Source organism: Anguilla anguilla, chromosome 3 (genome assembly GCF_013347855.1).
Source record: "Anguilla anguilla isolate fAngAng1 chromosome 3, fAngAng1.pri, whole genome shotgun sequence".
NCBI classification, from domain to species: domain Eukaryota; kingdom Metazoa; phylum Chordata; class Actinopteri; order Anguilliformes; family Anguillidae; genus Anguilla; species Anguilla anguilla.
The window spans coordinates 69,578,033-69,598,392 of record NC_049203.1 but is presented as its reverse complement, the minus strand read 5'-3'; the positions used below and the strand labels follow the sequence as shown (position 1 = coordinate 69,598,392).

At 54.3% G+C, this 20,360-nt stretch overlaps 1 protein-coding gene across 1 annotated transcript in view; it reads left to right on the top strand.

Annotated features, from left to right (window-relative positions):
• Window positions 1-19,917, top strand: part of pdia5 (protein disulfide isomerase family A, member 5) — a gene marked incomplete at its 5' end in the record, with an annotated part of 52,158 nt that extends 32,241 nt beyond the window's left edge. The window contains 6 exons of the mRNA XM_035409463.1: window positions 3,877-3,947; window positions 5,207-5,370; window positions 8,109-8,239; window positions 12,509-12,579; window positions 16,704-16,838; window positions 19,430-19,917. Of these exons, the coding sequence (XP_035265354.1) occupies window positions 3,877-3,947; window positions 5,207-5,370; window positions 8,109-8,239; window positions 12,509-12,579; window positions 16,704-16,838; window positions 19,430-19,510 (653 nt within the window). The remainder of the gene's footprint in view (window positions 1-3,876; window positions 3,948-5,206; window positions 5,371-8,108; window positions 8,240-12,508; window positions 12,580-16,703; window positions 16,839-19,429) is intronic.
• Window positions 19,918-20,360: the final 443 nt, after the last annotated feature.

The window sequence follows — 20,360 nt, the reverse complement described above, 5'->3', positions numbered from 1 at the left end:
AACTCAGACCCCTGGAGTCACCACTACACACTTCAGAATATCACAAACACACATGCCTGCCAGAAAGGTGTAAGAGGGGGGAGCTCTGGGGGAGAAACTGAAGGATCTGGTGAAAATTGGGGGTCCTCATTACGGCATGAAGCCCTGAGCAGGTTAATCAAGGGAATTCAGGAGTAGATTAAAGCCCCTTTCAGAGCCCAGAATGCACCTCTGCTCTCCATTAGACCTCCACTGGCTGGGTGTGTGTTTTTTTTTTAACCAAAGCGGCTCTTCGCCTGTGAAGCCTTCCCCTTGTTTACGCCCCCCTTTTTCTTTCTCTTTCTCTTCCGCGAGCGCCATTGTGCCCTCGTCTCCTGCCGCCTGGACCCGCGCCAGCACCTGCGGGGTCCTTTCTCCTCGCCCGGCGCCAACAAAGGGCGTCCGGCACAATGCCCGCGCAGGGGGTCCGCAGGGCCCGCCGGCCCTCACAGGGTCCGGACCCCGCCCTCCGCCCGGGAGCTTCCTGTACCCAAACAGGAAGTGGGAGAGACGGGACCTCCCTCCCCCGCCCCTATCACCCCCCCCCCCCCCCACCTCCGGATCAGTCCACACAAAGCCCCCCCCCCCCCCCCCGGCCTTCTATTGGGCTGGGGGCCTACAGCAGAGCCCACCTGATGGGGGCCAACAAGGCGTTTCAAGCCGATTACTCCCCCCCCCCCCCCCATGCACTGCTCTGGGGGGGCAAGATCACAGGCCTCTGATGTAATTTGTCTCTCTGCAGAAATGGGAAAATTGGCAAATTAGGGCCATTTTGAGACTTAAGGAGTTCTGCCGTTTCCTTTGTTGAGTAGCTATATATACCTTATGCTATATTCTACCTGTATGACAGCCTCACCTTTACCCAAACACTGAGCACCTGCTGTGGCATCGACTGAGACTCCAATTACCTTCAACAAAAAGCAGACTTTTTTTTAAATGCTTTTGCTAAGTATGAACTCTTTTACTGCAGGCTGCCTCTTTATATAGCCTACTTTACTGAACTTTGTTTTCCTTAAGTGGTACCCATGAGTGAGAAAGTTAATTACGGTGGAATCGGAAGTGCTTCTATTCTCAGTGTGGGGTGTTAAAGTGGGGGATATCTGTCGCGACAAAATGTCTGACCGAACTGTTACTTTGAGCTCACTGCTGTGTTCTGAATGGACGCGAGAAGGTCAGTCTGGGTGGTGCGATGATGGCGGCCGCGCAACCTAGCCTGCTCTCTGCTGAGCGCAACCTAGCCTGCTCTGAGCTGAGCGCAACCTAGCCTGCCCTCTGCTGAGCGCAACCTAGCCTGCTCTCTGCTGAGCGCAACCTAGCCTGCTCTGAGCTGAGCGCAACCTAGCCTGCTCTCTGAGCTGAGCGCAACCTAGCCTGCTCTCTGCTGAGCGCAACCTAGCCTGCTCTCTGTTGAGCGCAACCTAGCCTGCTCTCTGCTGAGCGCAACCTAGCATGCTCTGAGCTGAGCGCAACCTAGCCTGCTCTCTGCTGAGCGCAACCTAGCCTGCTCTCTGCTGAGCGCAACCTAGCCTGCTCTCTGCTGAGCGCAACCTAGCCTGCTCTCTGCTGAGCGCAACCTAGCCTGCTCTCTGCTGAGCGCAACCTAGCCTGCTCTCTGCTGAGCGCAACCTAGCATGCTCTGAGCTGAGCGCAACCTAGCCTGCTCTCTGCTGAGCACAACCTAGCCTGCTCTCTGCTGAGCGCAACCTAGCCTGCTCTCTGCTGAGCGCAACCTAGCCTGCTCTGAGCTGAGCGCAACCTAGCCTGCTCTGAGCTGAGCGCAACCTAGCCTGCTCTCTGCTGAGCGCAACCTAGCCTACTCTGAGCTGAGCGCAACCTAGCCTGCTCTCTGCTGAGCGCAACCTAGCCTGCTCTCTGCTGAGCGCAACCTAGCCTGCTCTGAGCTGAGCGCAACCTAGCCTGCTCTGAGCTGAGCGCAACCTAGCCTGCTCTCTGATGAGCGCAACCTAGCCTGCTCTCTGCTGAGTGCAACCTAGCCTGCTCTCTACTGAACAAGACTTCTCAACTCCGGCAGTCCTGGGGTCACAGAACCCCAGCTGCCCTCTCGGCTCCTCCCCTGGGGGGGGGGGGTGAGGGGGGCGAGGTTTTGTTTGGGTTTGGACCCCGGCCGAGCTCGTTGTTTCCCCCGTTAAAGAGATCCGTTGCTCCAGGTGTCGAGGTGACCCTTTGTTCTCCCCCTACCGCCAGGAGTCCGTTATGAGCCCCCCCCCCAACATACACCCACCTCCCCTCCCCCCCCCCCCCCCACAAGCTCAAAAACTTAATTAATGGAGTTGATTGTGTAAGCAGAAAGGAGACGATGCGGTGGGGTAAAAATAGAACCCGTGTGACTCTTTTCTGTCTGTTTCCTTTAAGAGCGAACGGCTGCGTTCACTTCTCTCTGCCAAAGTTCCCTCGCAGACGACAACTCCTCTTATCTAAAGCCATTTTCGCGAAGCAATAAAACCTGATTTGGTGCAAATAACTGTCTTAAGTAATTCTGCGCTGGATTGCTCTCCCAGTGGAAATATCCTGGGTGAAACAGTGATTTTGAAACATTTATTGTGATTTTCTTTTTCTCTTTGTAATCTAGTTTTTTCGACAATGGGGAAAAACACAATTTTATACGGTTTATAGTTGAGAAATTCAACCCTGTAAAGGAAACAGAAAGCACACTTCTTGATGCATACTAAAATGAGAGAATGTGGTTGGAAAAGCAATTGAGAACTGCTAGCACACTGATATTTCTCTTTAATATTTCAGTGTATTTCTACTGCGGGCTTATGGTCCAGCTGAAGCATGGGAAATGGCTGTAGGGTCATTGTTTCAAATGCAAATATCTTTTTTTTTTTTTTTTTTGCTGCTGTTTTTTTTTTTTGGGCCACAATTGTTTTTGTCTGAAAGTGACAAATGTGCAACATTCTCCAAAATGCTTATTTAAAAAAACATACTAAAAATAAAACTGCATAAGTTGGGTCTGTGCGCACGAACAGCGTGCCCCTGTGGTAGAAATGCCCGTTCCTCTGGGCCTTCAGTGCCCCCGATTTGAACCCTGAGCGTCCCACAGTCCACCAGGCGTTCGCTGATTTTTCGGAACGTCGTTTTCCCTGTGATTTCCCCCGTGATTTCCCTCGGAGGCTTTCCCGCTGGCCCGCTCCGCGCCTGGCCCGGGCTCAGACGAATAACGTAAGCGGGACAGGGGGGAGGGGGGGATAAGCCCAAATCTGGTCCCAATCAGCGCTATTAACGTGTGATGAAGATGTGATGAAGATGACGGCATCCTCGCCGAGCGCTCTCACGCTCCTTTCATTTTTTATTATTTATTTATTTATTTTGTTGTTCATTAGGACCCAGAAGGGCTCTCTAGCCCAGCTGTGTAAACGGAGGGTGCTACAGGCGCACGGGGTGCGCGGGGGGTGCAGGGCAGGCCCGGAACGAACGCGCGTTTTCAGGAAGGCGTCTGTCGCCCCGGTGATCAGCGCGTGCGAGTAAACAGGAAGCGGGAGCGAGGGCACTCGGCGGGCCGAGCACGTTTCTGGAACGCTCCGCGGCAGGCGCTGAACGCCTCTAATGGGTCTCTATTCACAGACCCACAGTAATCACCCCTGCTAATTATGATCCTAACTGAGAGGAGAATGCAGGATTGATCTGGATGAAATTTGCCAGACATCTTTCCGCCCCCCCCAAACATGAATTCAGGGCAAAATGTTCTGTGTATTTCTGTGTCTTTCTCTAAATCTACTGATGCATCATTGATCACTGAATCTGACCTAGACCCCCCCCCGCTCCATCTAGCCCGTTGCGATCATCGTCGCCGTTGGCAACCCCCGCTCACGCCCCCTCTTCCTGTCCCCCTTGCAGGGTGCGGTCACTGTAAGAAGATGAAGCCGGAGTACGACGAGGCTGCAGAGATCCTCAACAGGGACAAAGACGTGAGTCTGAAAAAAAAAAAAAAAAACCCAAAAAAGCGTGAGGTCCCGGAGAGTTTAGAACCCGCGCTGAACCGGAGTGCGGTCCCTCCCGTCTGGCCGGGCGGGCGGGTCCGGATCGAGGCAGAGCTGGCGCTCCTCAGCCGGGAACAGGCCCGGAAAAAAACAACAAAAAAAATCAGCCCAGCTCCGCCACGGCTGCCATTATCTCATCGTTTCTTTGTCCCAGAAGCCAGGATCTTGGGCCCGTCGTCGTGGCGCCCAGCCCAGCGCTGTATTTCTGCGGAATGCTCTTGCGTTGTCTAATATGGATCCATTTTTATTTTTATTTTTTTAAAGTCCCCCCCCTCCCCTCCCCATCCCCAGAGAAGCGTGAGGTCATTTATTTTTCATCGCGCACACCAGGCTCGGCGGGTTTATGGGGCTCTTTCTCACTCTGCTCTCCTGCAAGCGCACGAAGCAAGCGTTAAAAATAAGCGTTATTAAACGCGTACATCACCGCATAACCAGGCGGCTCGGTCGCCCTGCGCTCGGCCTTTCCAAACGGAATGCCCCAGAGAACAGCCGGAAAAGTGTCGTTTTCTGCAGCATTATGGCGGCTGCAGCGATATTTCTGTCCGGTAAAGCTGTTGGCGACAGCGAGAGAGGCGTTCGAGGGCGGCCGATTCCTTACCCTCGCCCCTCCGGGGTTCAGCTCGCCGGGACGGCGTGAAGCTAAACGTTTCACCCGAGGTCTCTCGGCGGGAGATGTACGGAGTTCCTCACGTGAACTCCAAAACCACCAGGCCTGGACTTAATTTCCCATCATGCCCTCGGAGAAAAACATCCATCCTCCATCCGCGTAATGAAGGATGAGCCTTCCAGCCAGTGCATTACAATGGAACAATAGGACCACGAGGTTCCCTATTATTGAAAATAATGAAAAAAAATCTGTCTTGCATTTTGTTTGTTTATTTTTTATTGCATTTGTGTGGCACTGCTTTTAAACCAGGCTGACTTGCAGAGTTATTTTACCCCCTGTGCATTTGTGGAGCTGGGTTTCTGCAGAACCACTTCAGGTCAGGTTCTTTAGTTAAAATGGTGTCCTGGCAACACCTCGATCGCAGAACAGCGGCCCAGCTCCCTGAGTGACAGGAGAAAAAAGGTGGGAAAGCTGGAAAAGGTGTGACTGCAGACTCCAGGAGGAAGGCGGCGTCTCATTTTGTTTTGTCTTTTTTTTTGTCTCCCCCCCCCTTTCTCCGCGGTTGTTCCCCCCGCCCCAGAGCCCTGGGGTGCTGGCCGCCATGGACACCACCATCCACAAGTCCGTGGGGGAGCGCTACAGGATCTCGGGCTTCCCCACGGTGAAGTACTTTGAGAAGGGCGAGGACAGGTACACGCTGCCCCACCTGCGCAGCAAGGACAAGATCATCGAGTGGCTGCACAAGTAAGATCCTTCACTGCCACCCCCAAGCTTCCTTCAGTCAGCGGCTGTGTCTGCCAGCTGTCAGTCACACGGTCTGCTGGTGATGGGGTGGGGTTCAGCTCCTGGGTCGGGATCGGTATTCAGATAAATCTGGGGTTCACAACCTTTTTCTGATCCGGGTGACCCCCGTCCAGTAGATCGCGATCTGAACCCCCCAGCACCCCCCCCCCCGACCCCCCCAGTCTGTGGCTGCAGTCTGCTGGGCAGGGACCAGACAAGGTTGAAACCCCTGCGGTTTAGCTGACTGAGGGGGAGGCCCCGCCTCTCTCCCTGCGATAGCGAATCAGAGTGCGAGAGGCCCTAAATGGAGAGGACGACAGTTGAGGTCGCAGGTGGGTGAGGCTTTGATGGATCTCCTCTTCATCCTCGTCCTCCTCTTCCTCCCCTCTGCACTCTGGGACGGATGGGACGGGAGCAGTCTTTCCCAGAGACTCCATCAGCTCATGAATATTGAACAGCCACGGAAGGCTCTGGCGACCTCTCTCCTAAGTGTTTCAGTGCCGCTTTTTTCAGATTCATTAAAAACATCTCTTGTGATGTTTGAGAATGATGGTGGGGGTTGGGGTATGGGGGGGGGGGGGCTCTTTTTATGGAGAAAGAGACCCCTGTACAAGCACCATTTTGTGTAAGTACCATTTTGCAGTGCGTTAATATTAATGGCCCAGCCTAAAGCGCTGGAGTTTTTCTCCCCCGTTCTCCAAATGGGGGGATTCATCTGGACCAAAACATCCATTTAGCACTGTCCCCCCCAGCCCCTCCTCCCCCTCCCCCTCCCCCTCCCCCTCCCTGGCCTTAGCTGCCCCCCCCCCCTCTTCCCCAGCCCTGGCTCAGTTCATTCCCCCCCCCCCCTCTGAGCACTAACAGCAGGTGCTTTTATAGCCAGCACTTCCACAGGTCTGTGAAGCACAGAGGTCTCTGTCAGGGCTGTGCACTACGAAATCCCCCGAGCCCCCCCTCACTACCCAATCCCCCCCCCCCCCCCCCTCACTACCCAATCCCCCTCCCCCCCCCCACACTGCTCCTCTCTGCAGTCCACTGATGCACAGAGCAAACTTATTTCTGTTTCTATCAGCCAGTCGAGTCCAGTGTGCCTGACCTGCTTAGCAAAGGTCATCCCCCCCCCCCCCTCCCTGACCCCCCCGCCCCGTTCCTCTCCGGCCTCCCGGTGGGGGGGGGGGGGGGTGACCTTGCGAAGCGCCTCGCCCCACAGGTGACCCGCGCGGCCCGTGATTAACCCCGGAGACGGCGGTAACGTCGCGGCTGAGCCAGCGGGTCGACACGCCGCGCCCGCCGCGGGAATTGAATCTGAACCGCGGCCCGGCCGGCCGGCCCGAATCACACCACACCCAGCACCGCCGGCTCATCGTCACGGCAACGCTGGCGCAGCGTCACAGCGTCTCCCCCTCTAACTCCGTGAGCTGGAATCACGCTGACGGACTGTCTATGGGGGGCGGGGGGGGGGGGGGTGCTCCCCTTTCTCTGATTAAATTCCTTTATGCACGCAGAAGGATTAATGCCACCGACCATCTGCTGGCATCACACACGGAGAACATAATCTGACCATGTCGTTGTCTTTAATAAATGTAGTCTGTATTTATTGTTAGATTTACTCTTCTTTGTTGGGAAAACTGAAAAATCTGCTGTCACAGCTGAGCTTCTGTCCTGTTTCTTTACACAGTGTTTTCCAGAGTGCCCCTTGCCCTCTACCCAGAATGCCCTCAGCTCTCTACCCAGAATGCCTCATGTTCTCGACCCAGAATGCCCCCTGCCATCTACCCATAATGCCTCCTGCCCTCTACCCAGAATGCCCCCTGCCCTCTGTCTCCCTCAATTAAACAGTGCAGAATGGAGGGCAGCTGGGCAGCTCACTCTGTAAAAGCTCCACTTGCAGGGCATGAGTGAGCACCTTGGTGTTGGATCGAATCGGGCCTGTGCCAGCGATGACTGTGATTGGCAGCCCCACAGGGGTGGCGCACTTTTGGCTTCACATTGCCAAAGGGATATATATCAGAGGGGTTCGGCTGGTGCAGATAACAGTGTCTATTGTTTGAGCGACCCCTGCTGGCCATCTGGGCACAGTGGCTCACTCTCTACGCACGTGTATGATGGAGGTCTCCTCCACCCCCACTCTGCACACGTGTATGATTGGGTCTCCTCCACCCCCACTCTGCACACGTGTATGATTGGGTCTCCTCCACCCCCACTCTGCACACGTGTATGATTGGGTCTCCTCCACCCCCACTCTGCACACGTGTATGATTGGGTCTTCTCCACCCCCCCTCTGCGCACGTGTATGATTGGGTCTCCTCCGCCCCCCCTCTGCGCACGTGTATGATTGTGAAAAGAAGCAGTTGGCTGGCACCGTCTGTTTCAGAGGAGAACCGCGAGTAGTTTCACTCTCCTGAGCCGGCAGCAGGGGGCGTATATGAGCACGCAAGTTGGACATTCCAAATTCGGGTAGATTTGGAGATGCCAAATTTTTTAAAACATGGTGCGAACTCTCAGTTGTTCTTCCTGTTAAATCATAACTCCGTGCCACACAGTTATTCTTCCAGCTAAATCATGACTCTGTGGAACAATTATTCTTCCTGTTAAATCATAACTCCATGGCACACAGCTATTGCTGTTAAATCAGAACTCGGTTAAACAGTTATTCTTCCTGTTAAATCATGACTCTGTCTCACTTGCTCCTCCCCCAGCCCACAGGCCCCTCCCCCCCCAGAGCAGTCATGGGAAGACACGCCCTCCAGCGTCAGCCACCTGGGAGCGGAGGACTTCAGAGAGGCACTAAAGAAGAAGAAGCACGCACTCGTCATGTTCTACGCTCCCTGTGAGTGCCTTGTTATATTATAATTATTAATAATAATAATAATAATAATAATAATAATAATAATAATCAGCAGGTTCATTTTCCCACCCTGCAGTATCTGTACCTTATACAGCTCGGGGGGGGGGGGTAACTGTAACTGTATGGAGAGCATAGGGCTCCTGCTAGTTTCTTTGCTTCTGAAAATGTGGTTTTACGAAACGGTACATACAGCAGTAAACATCCCTTTCAGAAGAGCACATCTTTGGCTTTTACGGAAGCTGGGTATGACCAAAAAAAGAAAAACACTGCTGCCTTTAAAGATCCGTCAAACTGTGTGTTCCTTAAATATTCCTCTGTGAAATAATGCCTTTGGTGCAGGAACAGGGAAAACAACTTCGTCATATTCCTAAACCCAACTCCTCCTCTCCTCCTCAGGGGTGTGTAATCCTCTCTGAATCCACAGCAAGGCTGTTTCAGGAGGGGGGGGGTAGCAGGGGAGGGAGTGTGTGATCAAACTATTTTCTAACACGCAGAGACTTTTATACCCTCAGACGATACATTAATTGTTACAAAATGGCTTTCTAAGCTTTCGTCTCCAGCTCCCGAGTACACAACCTTAAACATGGTAATGTTGTTTTTGTTTCACCTGGGGAATTCAGACTAATTCTGAGTCCTAATTTCCGTGCCTGGGCATTAAAGGCTTGTTTGTAACTTAAACAAAGGGCTGTGAATAACTTTGAGGACACAGAACCAGGCAGGCAGGCCCGTTTAGGCAGAGGGATAGGCGTATCGGGCACAAGATGGACACCGTGTTTCACAGACGTCCTTGGCTCAGTGAGGCAAACGATGCAATGCGATGCACGTGTATCATTCCAGAGTCCAGAGAACACCTAAAGTTTTCTATCCGCATGTAAATTATTTAGGAAAAGGTGTTGGGGTGGGTGGGGATGGGTGAGGGAGGGGGGAGTAATGACCTTGAAAAGGACACAGGGTTCAGAATGGAACGGGTGCTTAGCAGATTCTTATTTAGATGATGTCCGTTTTTATAATGGCTTAGCTTAGCGGCGTCGGTAAAAGGAAAGGCTCATGATACTGTACACCCAGGGTCTGGTAGCCCCTCCCCCACGACCCCCCCTACCCCCCCCCCCACCCCCCTCCCCCCCTCCCCGGTGGGTCAGGACCCAAACGGTGACCGTCAGAGGTGGTGGTTCCGGACCCTTCCACCAGCCATGGGGGCTGTTAGGAGTGTAACAGAAAACCTGTCCCCCCGCTCCAAACACTCCCACAGAAAGGTTCCGCCCGGAACCAGACACAGGCTGGCTTAGACGGTCACCAGTGTTAAGCTAGCTAATGGTGACCTGTATGCTCCTGGTCAGTTTTAGGGCTGCAGGGACGTCTGGATTTGTGGTTGGGGGAGGGGGCTCCTCGTTTTTATCATTGGCCGACTTGGGGGGGGGGGGGGGGGGAGGAATCCAGCGGGAATTTTTTCGGAGTTGCAAGCACTGGGCGAGGAGGCGACGGCACATTGTCCTGACACAGGTAATGTAACGCCTGTAATGACACACAGCTGGACCTAAAGCAAATAATAGCAATAATGGGGGGAAGAAGATCCCTGCTCAATTATCCAGAACCACACTTGGGGTGCACAGAATTAGGGCGCACTCGGGGGGGGGTCACTCATAAACCCGCCATAAAACGGCCCATTCCACCCCCGCTGCCCAGACTCCGCGCTCGCAGCTAATTTGTGTTTGATAGCCGTAACGATGCCCCCGTGCCCCCTGCCCCCTGTCCTGGGTCCGGCTGGCACCGCCGCGGGTTTATTACACGGGCGCTCGCCCCCCCCCCGCCCCGAGCGCTTCTGGGATCCCTGTGAATCGGATTAATTAAAATGCAAAATGGGTGAAAGAGGAAAGGAAGAGCCGTTTCGGGGGGGGGGGGGGGGTAAGCCAATTAAAAGAACAAAGGGAACGAGGAAAAAAAAAAAACCGTGCTGTCATTGAAAGGTGATTTGAACTCCACATGAGCGGAGTGTGTGGTCGTTAGTGCTCAGACTCAGGCCCGGTTTCCTGCAGGTGAGACAGAAAGTTCTGGGTCGGGTGAGAAGTGGCAGGGACTCACTGGACTGATCCAGGCGTCTGTGCTTTGAGACACAGTCATTACGACATGGTGCTTATACAGCCGGTGGAGTGGAACTCCTGCACTCTCCAGAACCTCTTCAGCTGGTTGCTAGGCAATCCAGGTCAGTCAGACAGGTGTGCGCGCGTATGCGCGTGTCTTCTCGTTATGAAGACGTGATGAGCACCAATCACCGCTCGCCATGAAAGCATGCTGTTCTAGCAGGAATCCTCCCTCCTACCCTGGAATAACTGATGCTACCCACATCTGGTTCCCCCTTGGGGAGCCTGCATCCTGTTGACAAGGTTAAAGTATGCAGCGAAGAGTTGGCATGATGAAGAGTTATGGCTGTGCGTCGCCTTGGAGCTGATCCAGTCGATATGCACATCCTCAGATGTGGGATAGCCATTCATCCTGGTGCGCGTCTATTTCTGACGTGACTTTAGAGGGCAGGACACTGTCTATGCTATAGCCTGTGATAATTCACATTCAGCAAATATGAACCATCGACAGCAGCTCGTTACAGTTCAGAAATGACTGAGCCAGCACACAGACAGGGCCCCCCAGAGTTTGGGGGTTTACACAGAGGGGGTTGAAACTACCCCAACAGCCCTTTTTAGGGGATCATTAGAGGAACCCCCAGCTCACCTGGTTTTTGAGGACGTTGCACCTTTCAGTGTAAGAGCAGAGAGGTGTTGGGAGGCAGGAAGTGTGTCATCGCCTTGTCTGGGGGGGGTAATGAGGCGGGACGGCTGGTGCAGGGAAGGGGAGGGGAGGGGGCCCCCGCTGACACGGGGCCTTAAATAAAAAATAAATAAAATTTAGATCAATAAAAATAAATGAAGTACAGCTCAATTACTTGGTTTTGTGATGCAGAATTATGGGTTGTCTTTGAAGCGTATGTCTGGTCTGTGAAATGTCTGAATTCAGGTTGTGAGGCAGATCTTAACAGATGTAATGCGATGTAAGATCTTTATAGTTTGATATCTTTCTGGGTAGATGGGCATGTTTCTGCCTTGCTGGGCTGCAGAGCCGGTGTTAAGACCAGAGCGCTGAGCTGGGCCTGCTCACTTAACCAAAGCCCGTCATTCTGCACCACAAAAACCAAATTACTTACAAATCATCTACTACAGTGCATCGAAATGGAAAACCAAGCTTGCAGAAGAGCTTGCTGTTATATAACTGCTATATATGCATAGCTTTAAGTTAGTGAGTCAGAAGAAATCACATTAAAATAACTTTTAAATCATCCCCGCTGTTGTTTTGCTAGTTGGTATAAACAGATTATTGTAATCTGTTTTGTTTTTTTTGCACCTGTGCAGCTGAAGTGGTGTTTTCCTGGGATAAAAAGTGTTTTGTTTTCCTACAACTTCAGATTTGTGCGTGTAAATATGGTATCGTAGGCAGATAGTGCTGGTCTCGGGTGTAAAATGGGCATTGTGGGCGGGTGTGAAATGGGCATTGTGGGCGGGTGTAAAATGGGCATTGTGGGCGGGTGTAAAATGGGCATCCTGGGCGGGTGTAAAATGGGCATCCTGGGCGGGTGTAAAATGGGCATCGTGTAAAGGAGGCGGGAGAGAGAGGTGAAACGTGGTGACGGGCCTTGTTAAGGGCAGTCTGACGGCCGCGCCTCGGATCCGTCCCGTGATTGGCTGCCCCCGGGCGGGACCCGTCTCCAGGCCGACGGGTAGCGGGCCGAGGAGGGGGCCGCGCGGGACAGCGGAGCCGCTGACGGGGTTATGGACGACCCCCCGCGGAGCACCTCCGACGTTTCATTTATGAAGCCAATCTGTGGGCTTTATTACGGGCCATAAAACACCGTGAGCAATGGCTAATGCTGGGTAATTCTGAAGGGGAGAGTTACTGAGCGTGTGTGTGTGTGCGTGTGTGTGTGTGCGTGTGTGTGCGTGTGTGCGTGTGTGCGTGTGTGTGGAGGGGGGACTTTTTAATAACATGGATCCATCGCTTATGCATTCAAATCTAAAGACCATGAAACCCGTCGGCTGCTGATGGATATTCAGTGTGGACTGGGGCTTAAACCTCTGTGTGCATAAGAAACTCTCTGTCCTTAATACAGAGCTCCTCCCCCTCCTCCTCCTCCTCCTCCTCCGTGTTTGGCGTACAGAGGTGACCCGGCGTGGGTTTAATGTGTGTCTCTAAATCTCCGTCACGCAGGGTGCCCCCACTGCAAGAGCGCTGTCCCGCACTTCACTACGGCAGCAGAGCTCTTCAAAGAGGATCGCAAGGTGAGCCCCCCCTCCCCCAAACACCCCCCCACCCCTTCCCCTGCCAAATTTACTCTCCCGTCTCTTGATGTTTCAAATATTTAACTCTGCACTGAGCTGACTTTATACGAGGCTCTTCTGGGTTTTCACTGCTGCTGGAATTTGTCCATTTTTCTTTTTTGCAACAGAAATGATTAAATTGTTTTCCACGAATGGTTCAGATGTACTCTGGGTAACGTCATCTTGGCTTAATCTTCCAAAATGTTTTTTTTTTTTTTTTTTGGCACATATTTATCTTTGTTCGCATCGTTTGGAATTTGTAAATTTGTTGGTCAGAGTTTTCTCCATAAAGGAGGAATTTATCACCTTTGTGCAGCAGGATCCCTTTGGCCTGTCGTATTACAAAATACCGTTTTTACCTCCTGGAAGTCGTGTGTGTCAGACTCTTTGTGGAAGACGTCTAAAGCGACCGCGTGGTGATAAAAGCGATTCCTGTAAAGCGAGCGAGAACGGCACACCCATGGCAGCTGCCTCCCATCAGCGGGCCGCGCGTACGAGGCGAAAGCTGGCCTTCCCTCAGCCTTCCCTCAGCCTCCCCTCAGCCTCCCCTCAGCCTTCCCTCAGCCTCCCCTCAGCCTCCCCTCAGCCTCCCTTCAGCCTCCCCTCAGCCTTCCCTCAGCCTTCCGTCAGCCCCCGTCCTGATCCTCAGCGCTCAGCAACAAGAAGAACATTCTAGAAGGTTTGGCAGAGGCGGGATTTGGGTGGTTTCAGGACGGGGGCCGAGCGTCCGACCGTCTCTCGCCGCTGACTCAGAGATGCGTGTCGCGGAAAAGAGCCGAGCAGGACACTGGGCTGGGCGAGGCTGGGTACACAGAGATGAAGGGGGTTTGGAGGGGGGGGGGATTTGCAGGGGGGGTGGTCTTGTTTGTTTGGGTGCAGGAGCAGACCAGAGCGCAGAGAGCCAGCCGTCCCTAATCAGGCTCATATCCCATCATCCCCCCCTTGAGCTCCGGAATCAGACGGGCTCAGATCTTCCCCCTCTAACAAGCAGCCGGCCTGTATCTCCTCATCCGCCCCAAATCCCACCACCGCAATCATCTCTGCTACCACAGGGGGCGCTGTCTCATGAAAAGCCCACACACATTGGGCCAGACACGCAATAATACGAATAATGCAGTAAATCAGGGCTGCTCAACCCTGTTCCTGGAGATCTGGAGGTTTTCAGTCCAACCCCTAACAAAGCACACCTCATTCAGCAGTCTCTCCGAACTGCTAATTGGAAGAATCCGGTGTGCTAAATTAGGGTTGAAGTGAAAACCAACAGGGCGGTAGATCTCCGGGAACAGGGTTGCGCTGCCCTGATTTATTGCATTTATTTATCCTTCCTTGATCCAAAAAAGCACTTTACAGTGAAGGGGAGAAACTCATTAAACCACCACCAATTTGTAGCAGCTACCCGAAGTGCTTTTTAGCACCGGAAAGCTCTCCGTTAGCGTAGCCGTTGGCGCAGAGGCTTGGAGGACCCGGTCTCTGATTGGCTGCGCTCCGTGGCAGGGCTCTGTTTCCCTATCTGCCGGCTGTTAGCCGCCACAGCCTTGCTGAAGCCTAGCGCAGGTTGCCACGGCAGCCTAACCGAAGCCTAGCGGTGGTTGCCACGGCGGCCTAACCGAAGCCTAGCGGTGGTTGCCACGGCGGCCTAACCGAAGCCTAGCGGAGGTTGCCTTGTTTGTGTACTCGAGTTTAACAGAATAACCCAGACAGCCAGCGACTGGCAGGCCGGGTCTGTGCAGCGCTGACTTTGGGCCAGAACCGGCCCAGATCCGGCTCGGCCCCGCTTGCTGACTGAGAAGGACACTTTTCTCACTCTAATGCCCTACAAATAAACACAGCTCTGGCAGGAAGGGAAGGAGAAAAATGTCCTCTTGTTGGAATTGAATATCCACAAGCGAGCATGTGATTTTTCACTTCCCAGATCTCTGCTGTAATTGTAACGAGGTCAGAGTATGGAATATGGATTTTGAAATAGATTGTGCCCATTTCATCACCTGAGCACAGGGTGAGATTATTAATCTTTTACAAATCTGAAAATGAGCACCCGAGGTAAATATTGCACTTCACGGTACCAATTTATCTGCCTAAAGCTGTAAACGGGGTTGCTTAGCCTGTGATAGAGAGCCTGTGCTTTTGGTATGAATTAGCTGCAGTGGGTGTAGCTGTGTTCTGTGCGGATATTAAAACTGCGCAGAGGATTTAACGCTCCGTGTACGCACCGGGGTTTCGACCGAGTCCTGTATGAGGTCCACAATCACCTTCTCAACCCCCAGTCACACCTTCTCCTCTGCCCCCCCCCCCGATATCCACAAATATAAAAGTTTCAGATTCGTATCAGTCACACAGGCGTTAAAGCACAAGTGACGTGTGTGACATGGGGTTCATCTCCCCCCCGAGCCCCCCCCCCCCTCGAGCCCCCCGAGCTCCCCCCACCAGGAACAGCCTTTGAGTACTGCCACCTTCAGACCACAACAGCAGCGCCATGACTCTCCAGGGGCTGTGCTCTCATTGGCTGAGTTTGAGGCAGTGGCTGGGGGTGGGAGAAATAGTCATGACATGACCCCCAGCCCCCCCCCCCCACCCACCCCCCCACATCTCAGTTGGCCTTTCTACTTGAGTTCTTGGAGACACCACGTAAGCAGGATTGAGAGATAGCACATTAGCTGCTTTCACTCCTTATGTGTCTACATCAGCGAGGCCCTTCAGCTTGCTTGTTTTTCTGTGTGCGTGTGCGTGTTGATTCATTGGGAACAGCTGCGTTGTCATTTCAGAAGAAAAAGGTCTGTTTTATATTTGACATAAAATGGGCTCTCCTCGCTGGGAGAGCAGCCCATCAGATGCGTTTATCCTCAGCAGTAACGGCTTAAATAACGTGTCCCGCTCGCGATGGAAATCTGTCACTCAGCGTCGGTAAACGAGCTCCACTTTACTGTCCTGTGACACCCGGCACGCTAAACTAAAACATATCTGAGGCCTTTGGCGAGCTGACAGGCTGATTTACAGGTGTAATTTTTTAGTCTGTATGGCTCATTTGAGCGTTTATTGCTTAACTGTTTAGCTAAAACGGGGGAAATGTAAATCTGTTTTGTCAATGCTCTGCAAAGCCTTCGTTTTTCCCTCCCTCTCCCGAGCGGCCGAGCTCTGATTGGATCACATGACCGAATTTCGGAAAGCGGAAAGTTAAACGTGAACAACGGCTCTCTCGTTGCCAACAACAACCGAGCAGCGAGTCTTTGTAAGTTTCTATTGTTTACTGAGGGGAAGAGGGAAAAAGATTTGAAGGAACAAGATTCATTGGGTGCGGACTTGGCTATTGAGCCAATATAACTACAAATTAATAATGACATCCACGCCATTTTCATATTCACGTGACAATGTGTGAAGGGGGCGTAAACAAACTGGATAAATAATCTCGTTACGACATCGTTTCAGTACGCACCACGTCACACTCGCAACAAAACAAGGTTCTGAGTGCGGCTCGGTCTAATCAGCACGGCCTCATGGGAGTTGTAGTACAGGCTCTCTCGGCAGCCATCACGTGAGTCTTATTGCGCCTAACGGGAGCCCTGGAGATAAGCGAGGAAGGCCGTGATTCGCAAGCAGAGTCCCGTCTCAGCGGGAAGGCTTCTCGAGGAACACCTCAGTTTAGAAAATAATCGACACGCAGGGCCCTTCTGGGGAAATGTTAATTAAAACCGCCAACTCTAAAGAGCAGAGCGATGGCTATCCTCACTCGCTTGGACCTGTCTTTTTTTTTAAGTGCTTGACATTAATTTTAAGCGAATTTATTTGAAGTATTAGAAAGCCGACCCCAGGGACAGGGTGGGGGGGACAAGCACACGAGTCTAATACAGATTTATTAAAAGTGCTCACGCCCGGTGCGTCCAACCAAGCCCTTTCCCTGGGTTTCGGTCACTTGGAGGAGGTTGCGTTCGTTCGCTCACCCTTGCGCCCATCAGGCAAGTCACATGGTTGCCTGAAAGCTTGCAGGAATAAAGGGGGGGTGGGGGGTGGGGGGGGGCGATAAAGGGCTTCACAGCGGTGGCCAAAAGGCAGTTGCCCAGAGTTAACGGTTAGCGGTGGTGTGCTTCCAGATCGCGTACGCTGCCGTGGACTGCACCAGAGGCCAGAACCACGACCTGTGCAAGCAGGAGGGGGTGGAGGGCTACCCCACCTTCAACTACTACAACTACGGCAAGTTCGCAGAGAAGTACGTCGGAGAGAGAGGGGTAAGTGGCACCGGGGGGGTGGGGGTGGGGGGGGGGGGTAAGTGGGACACACTCAGGTACCCTTTCAAGCTAATTCAGGTCGGCCTTAACATGCAGCACGGCTACTGAGTGCTCTACCAGGAAACTGTGTCACCAAACCATGAAGTGATTTATTTATTCTGGTATTATTTATTTATTTATTACTTATTTATTTACTTATTTATTGTAGTTATTAGTGGACGTGTTTGTGTGCAGTCACACAGGGTGTTTGTGGAACTGGGCTAAACTGCAGGAGCTTTCAGTGGCTGGTAGCCGAGTATTGTTCACTGAACTGAAGAGGGTCTTGTTAAAAAATTAAATACCCAGCATCCCCTCTGGTCTCTGAGAGCGAGAGAAGCAGGTAGTGGGGAAAGGGGGGGGGAGGGACAGAGCTCAGGTGCTCTCAGCGCTACTGACCTGGAAGGTCTACGCACACTCCAGACCCTGACAGTCACTCAACTTGGAGCACTCAGGTTTAACTTCACCTGCGTGAGCCGCGAACGCCGGAGACGAACGCGGTAATGGCCTTCCGCTCGTCTCCGTGTGCGGCTGGAAGCAGCCGGAGAACAGACCGAAGACTCGGCCCCCCTTCCGTTATTAATCCGCGGAGCGCGAAGCTCCGAGCTCGCGCCGCGTCTGTCACACTTCGTCTGGGAACAGAACCCCGAAGCGCTTTTTTGTTTTTCTAAACTCTGACTCGGAGTGAACAGGTCCGCCGCCGTGCTGGCGTGGCGCACACGGCCGCCGCCCACGCAGGCTGTGCCATGGCAACGGGCAGAGCCCTCCTGAGTGCCCGCGTGTCACGGGGGCGCTAGGCTACATCGAGAGCACACGCTTCTGTGGCCCGCACTGGCCCTGGGTCTGGTGGGGAGTTTGACAGTGAAAAGCACTTCTGCTCCAGTGGTCCATTCAGCCCCATGCTGAGCGTGGGGGGGGGGGGGGCGGGGAGGTCGGGGAGGTCGGGGGGGGGGGTTCGATTCCCGGCCCCGTGATCCCATCTCTGTCTGTGACCCCCCTCCGGCTTTCCCCTCCTGTCAGAATGAAGTGAAAAATGCATAAGAAGGGCACAGGCTGCCTTGCTCTCCTTTGAAAAATAAAATAAAGAGAGTGATGAGAAACGTGGGCCTGCTGTGCAGCTCCAGCCAGGCCCGCTCCCAGGGCGGCCTCCGGGGGGGCGAGCGGGGCAGTTTCCCGCGGAGCGGACGGCGAGATCGCGCCCCAGCGGCACAGTCACGCGCGTCGGCCATTTCCCGTCCCGCCGCGAGGAGTCTCCGCGGAAACGAGCCGAGCCGAGCGGGCACAGTCTGGCCGCCGCTGTGCCCCGCGCCAGGGCAGGTGCCAGCCGCTGTGCCCCACGCCAGGGCAAGTGCCAGCCGCTGTACCCCACGCCAGGGCAGGTGCCAGCCGCTGTACCCCGCGCCAGGGCAGGTGCCAGCCGCTGTGCCCCGCACCGGGGCAGGTGCCAGCCGCTGTGCCCCACGCCAGGGCAGGTGCCAGCCGCTGTACCCCACACCAGGGCAGGTGCCAGCCGCTGTACCCCACGCCAGGGCAGGTGCCAGCCGCTGTACCCCACACCAGGGCAGGTGCCAGCCGCTGTACCCCACACCAGGGCAGGTGCCAGCCGCTGTACCCCGCGCCAGGGCAGGTGCCAGCCGCTGTGCCCCATGCCAGGGCAGGTGCCAGCCCCTGTACCCCACGCCAGGGCAGGTGCCAGCCCCTGTACCCCACGCCAGGGCAGGTGCCAGCCGCTGTACCCCGCGCCAGGGCAGGTGCCAGCCGCTGTGCCCCGCACCGGGGCAGGTGCCAGCCGCTGTGCCCCACGCCAGGGCAGGTGCCAGCCGCTGTACCCCACACCAGGGCAGGTGCCAGCCGCTGTACCCCACACCAGGGCAGGTGCCAGCCGCTGTACCCCACACCAGGGCAGGTGCCAGCCGCTGTACCCCACACCAGGGCAGGTGCCAGCCGCTGTACCCCGCGCCAGGGCAGGTGCCAGCCGCTGTGCCCCGCGCCAGGGCAGGTGCCAGCCGCTGTGCCCCGCGCCAGGGCAGGTGCCAGCCGCTGTACCCCGCGCCAGGGCAGGTGCCAGCCGCTGTACCCCGCGCCAGGGCAGGTGCCAGCCGCTGTGCCCCACGCCAGGGCAGGTGCCAGCCGCTGTACCCCGCGCCAGGGCAGGTGCCACCCGCTGTACCCCACGCCAGGGCAGGTGCCAGCCGCTGTGCCCCACGCCAGGGCAGGTGCCAGCCGCTGTGCCCCGCGCCAGGGCAGGTGCCAGCCTCTGTGCCAGGGTGCCTTGGCGAGAAGTAAACTCCGGCCCAAACTCAACCAACGATTGTCCTGAAACTTTGACCCATGATTAAAAGCAAGAATATTTTTCTCTTTTTTTTCCCCCTCCTTCATAAACGCCCATTTGGTGAGTGAGTTTTGGTGACCCCCACAAGTTGCCAAGCTGAATCTGCGGTAAAAAGTGCGGCGCTTCCATCTAATCTTGATTGACAGGTTGATTGACGTGTTGATTGACAGGTTCATTGACAGGTTGATTGACAGGTTGATTGACGTTTCCTTCCCATCGCCAGGAGGCGGGGTTTATCGGCTTCATGCGCAGCCTGAGGGGGCGGGACCAGGAGAAGGCCGGCAAGCGGAAGGAGGAGCTTTAACGCAGAGAGGAAGGGGGCGGAGCCTGCGATGCGGAGGGGGCGGGGCCTGCCGATGCACTGTGACCCGGGCGGGCCCCCCCCTCCCCTCGGGACTGGAGCCAGAGAGACTCCCCAAACCTCAGCTAAAGACGATCTTTTTTTATACCCATTACAGCCTGCCCCGTTTCTAAAGAGCGTTTCTTATACCGTCTGACCACTCGAGACTTTCCCCAACCCCCCCCCCCCCCCCAGACCCCCCAGACCCCCCAGAAAATACTGTGACTGCAGTCGACAGCTACACGTTTTTATCTATGCAATACCGCCCCGCCCCTCCCTGTGAGGGGACAGTCGACGGCTTTCATTTCAGTGGCGGCAGTTTGGGGATGAAGGTGGTCTTTGTTAGAGGTTTTTTTGGGTGTTTTTTTTTTTTTTTTGCATGCGTCGCCTAAAGTCGTTTCCGCTGTGTCAGAGATTGGGGGGGGGGGGGGGGGGGGGGGTGGTAAGTGTCTGTCATACCCTTCCGTTTCTGTGAAGAGGAATACAGAATATATATAATTGTACGTTCAAAAAACTGAGATATTTTTGTAATTTAAAAAAGAAGAAACACAATTTAGGTTTTGATCGCAATGAAAAAAATAAAACAATAAAAGATCAAAGCTTGACTGTAGCTCATGACCCTAAACTGTGGCCTTAAACGTGTGCTGGCGCTGCTTGTCCAAGCGTGTCACATGTACCATGTGACCTCGTCAGGACTCCTCGTTCCAACAGACAAGCAGCAGCGAGAAACTCTATCGACAGAGTCCAACAGGAACAACATGCGCTCCGTTAGGGCTCAGAGATCTCTGCGTTAAGAGATAAGTTTACACTCGAG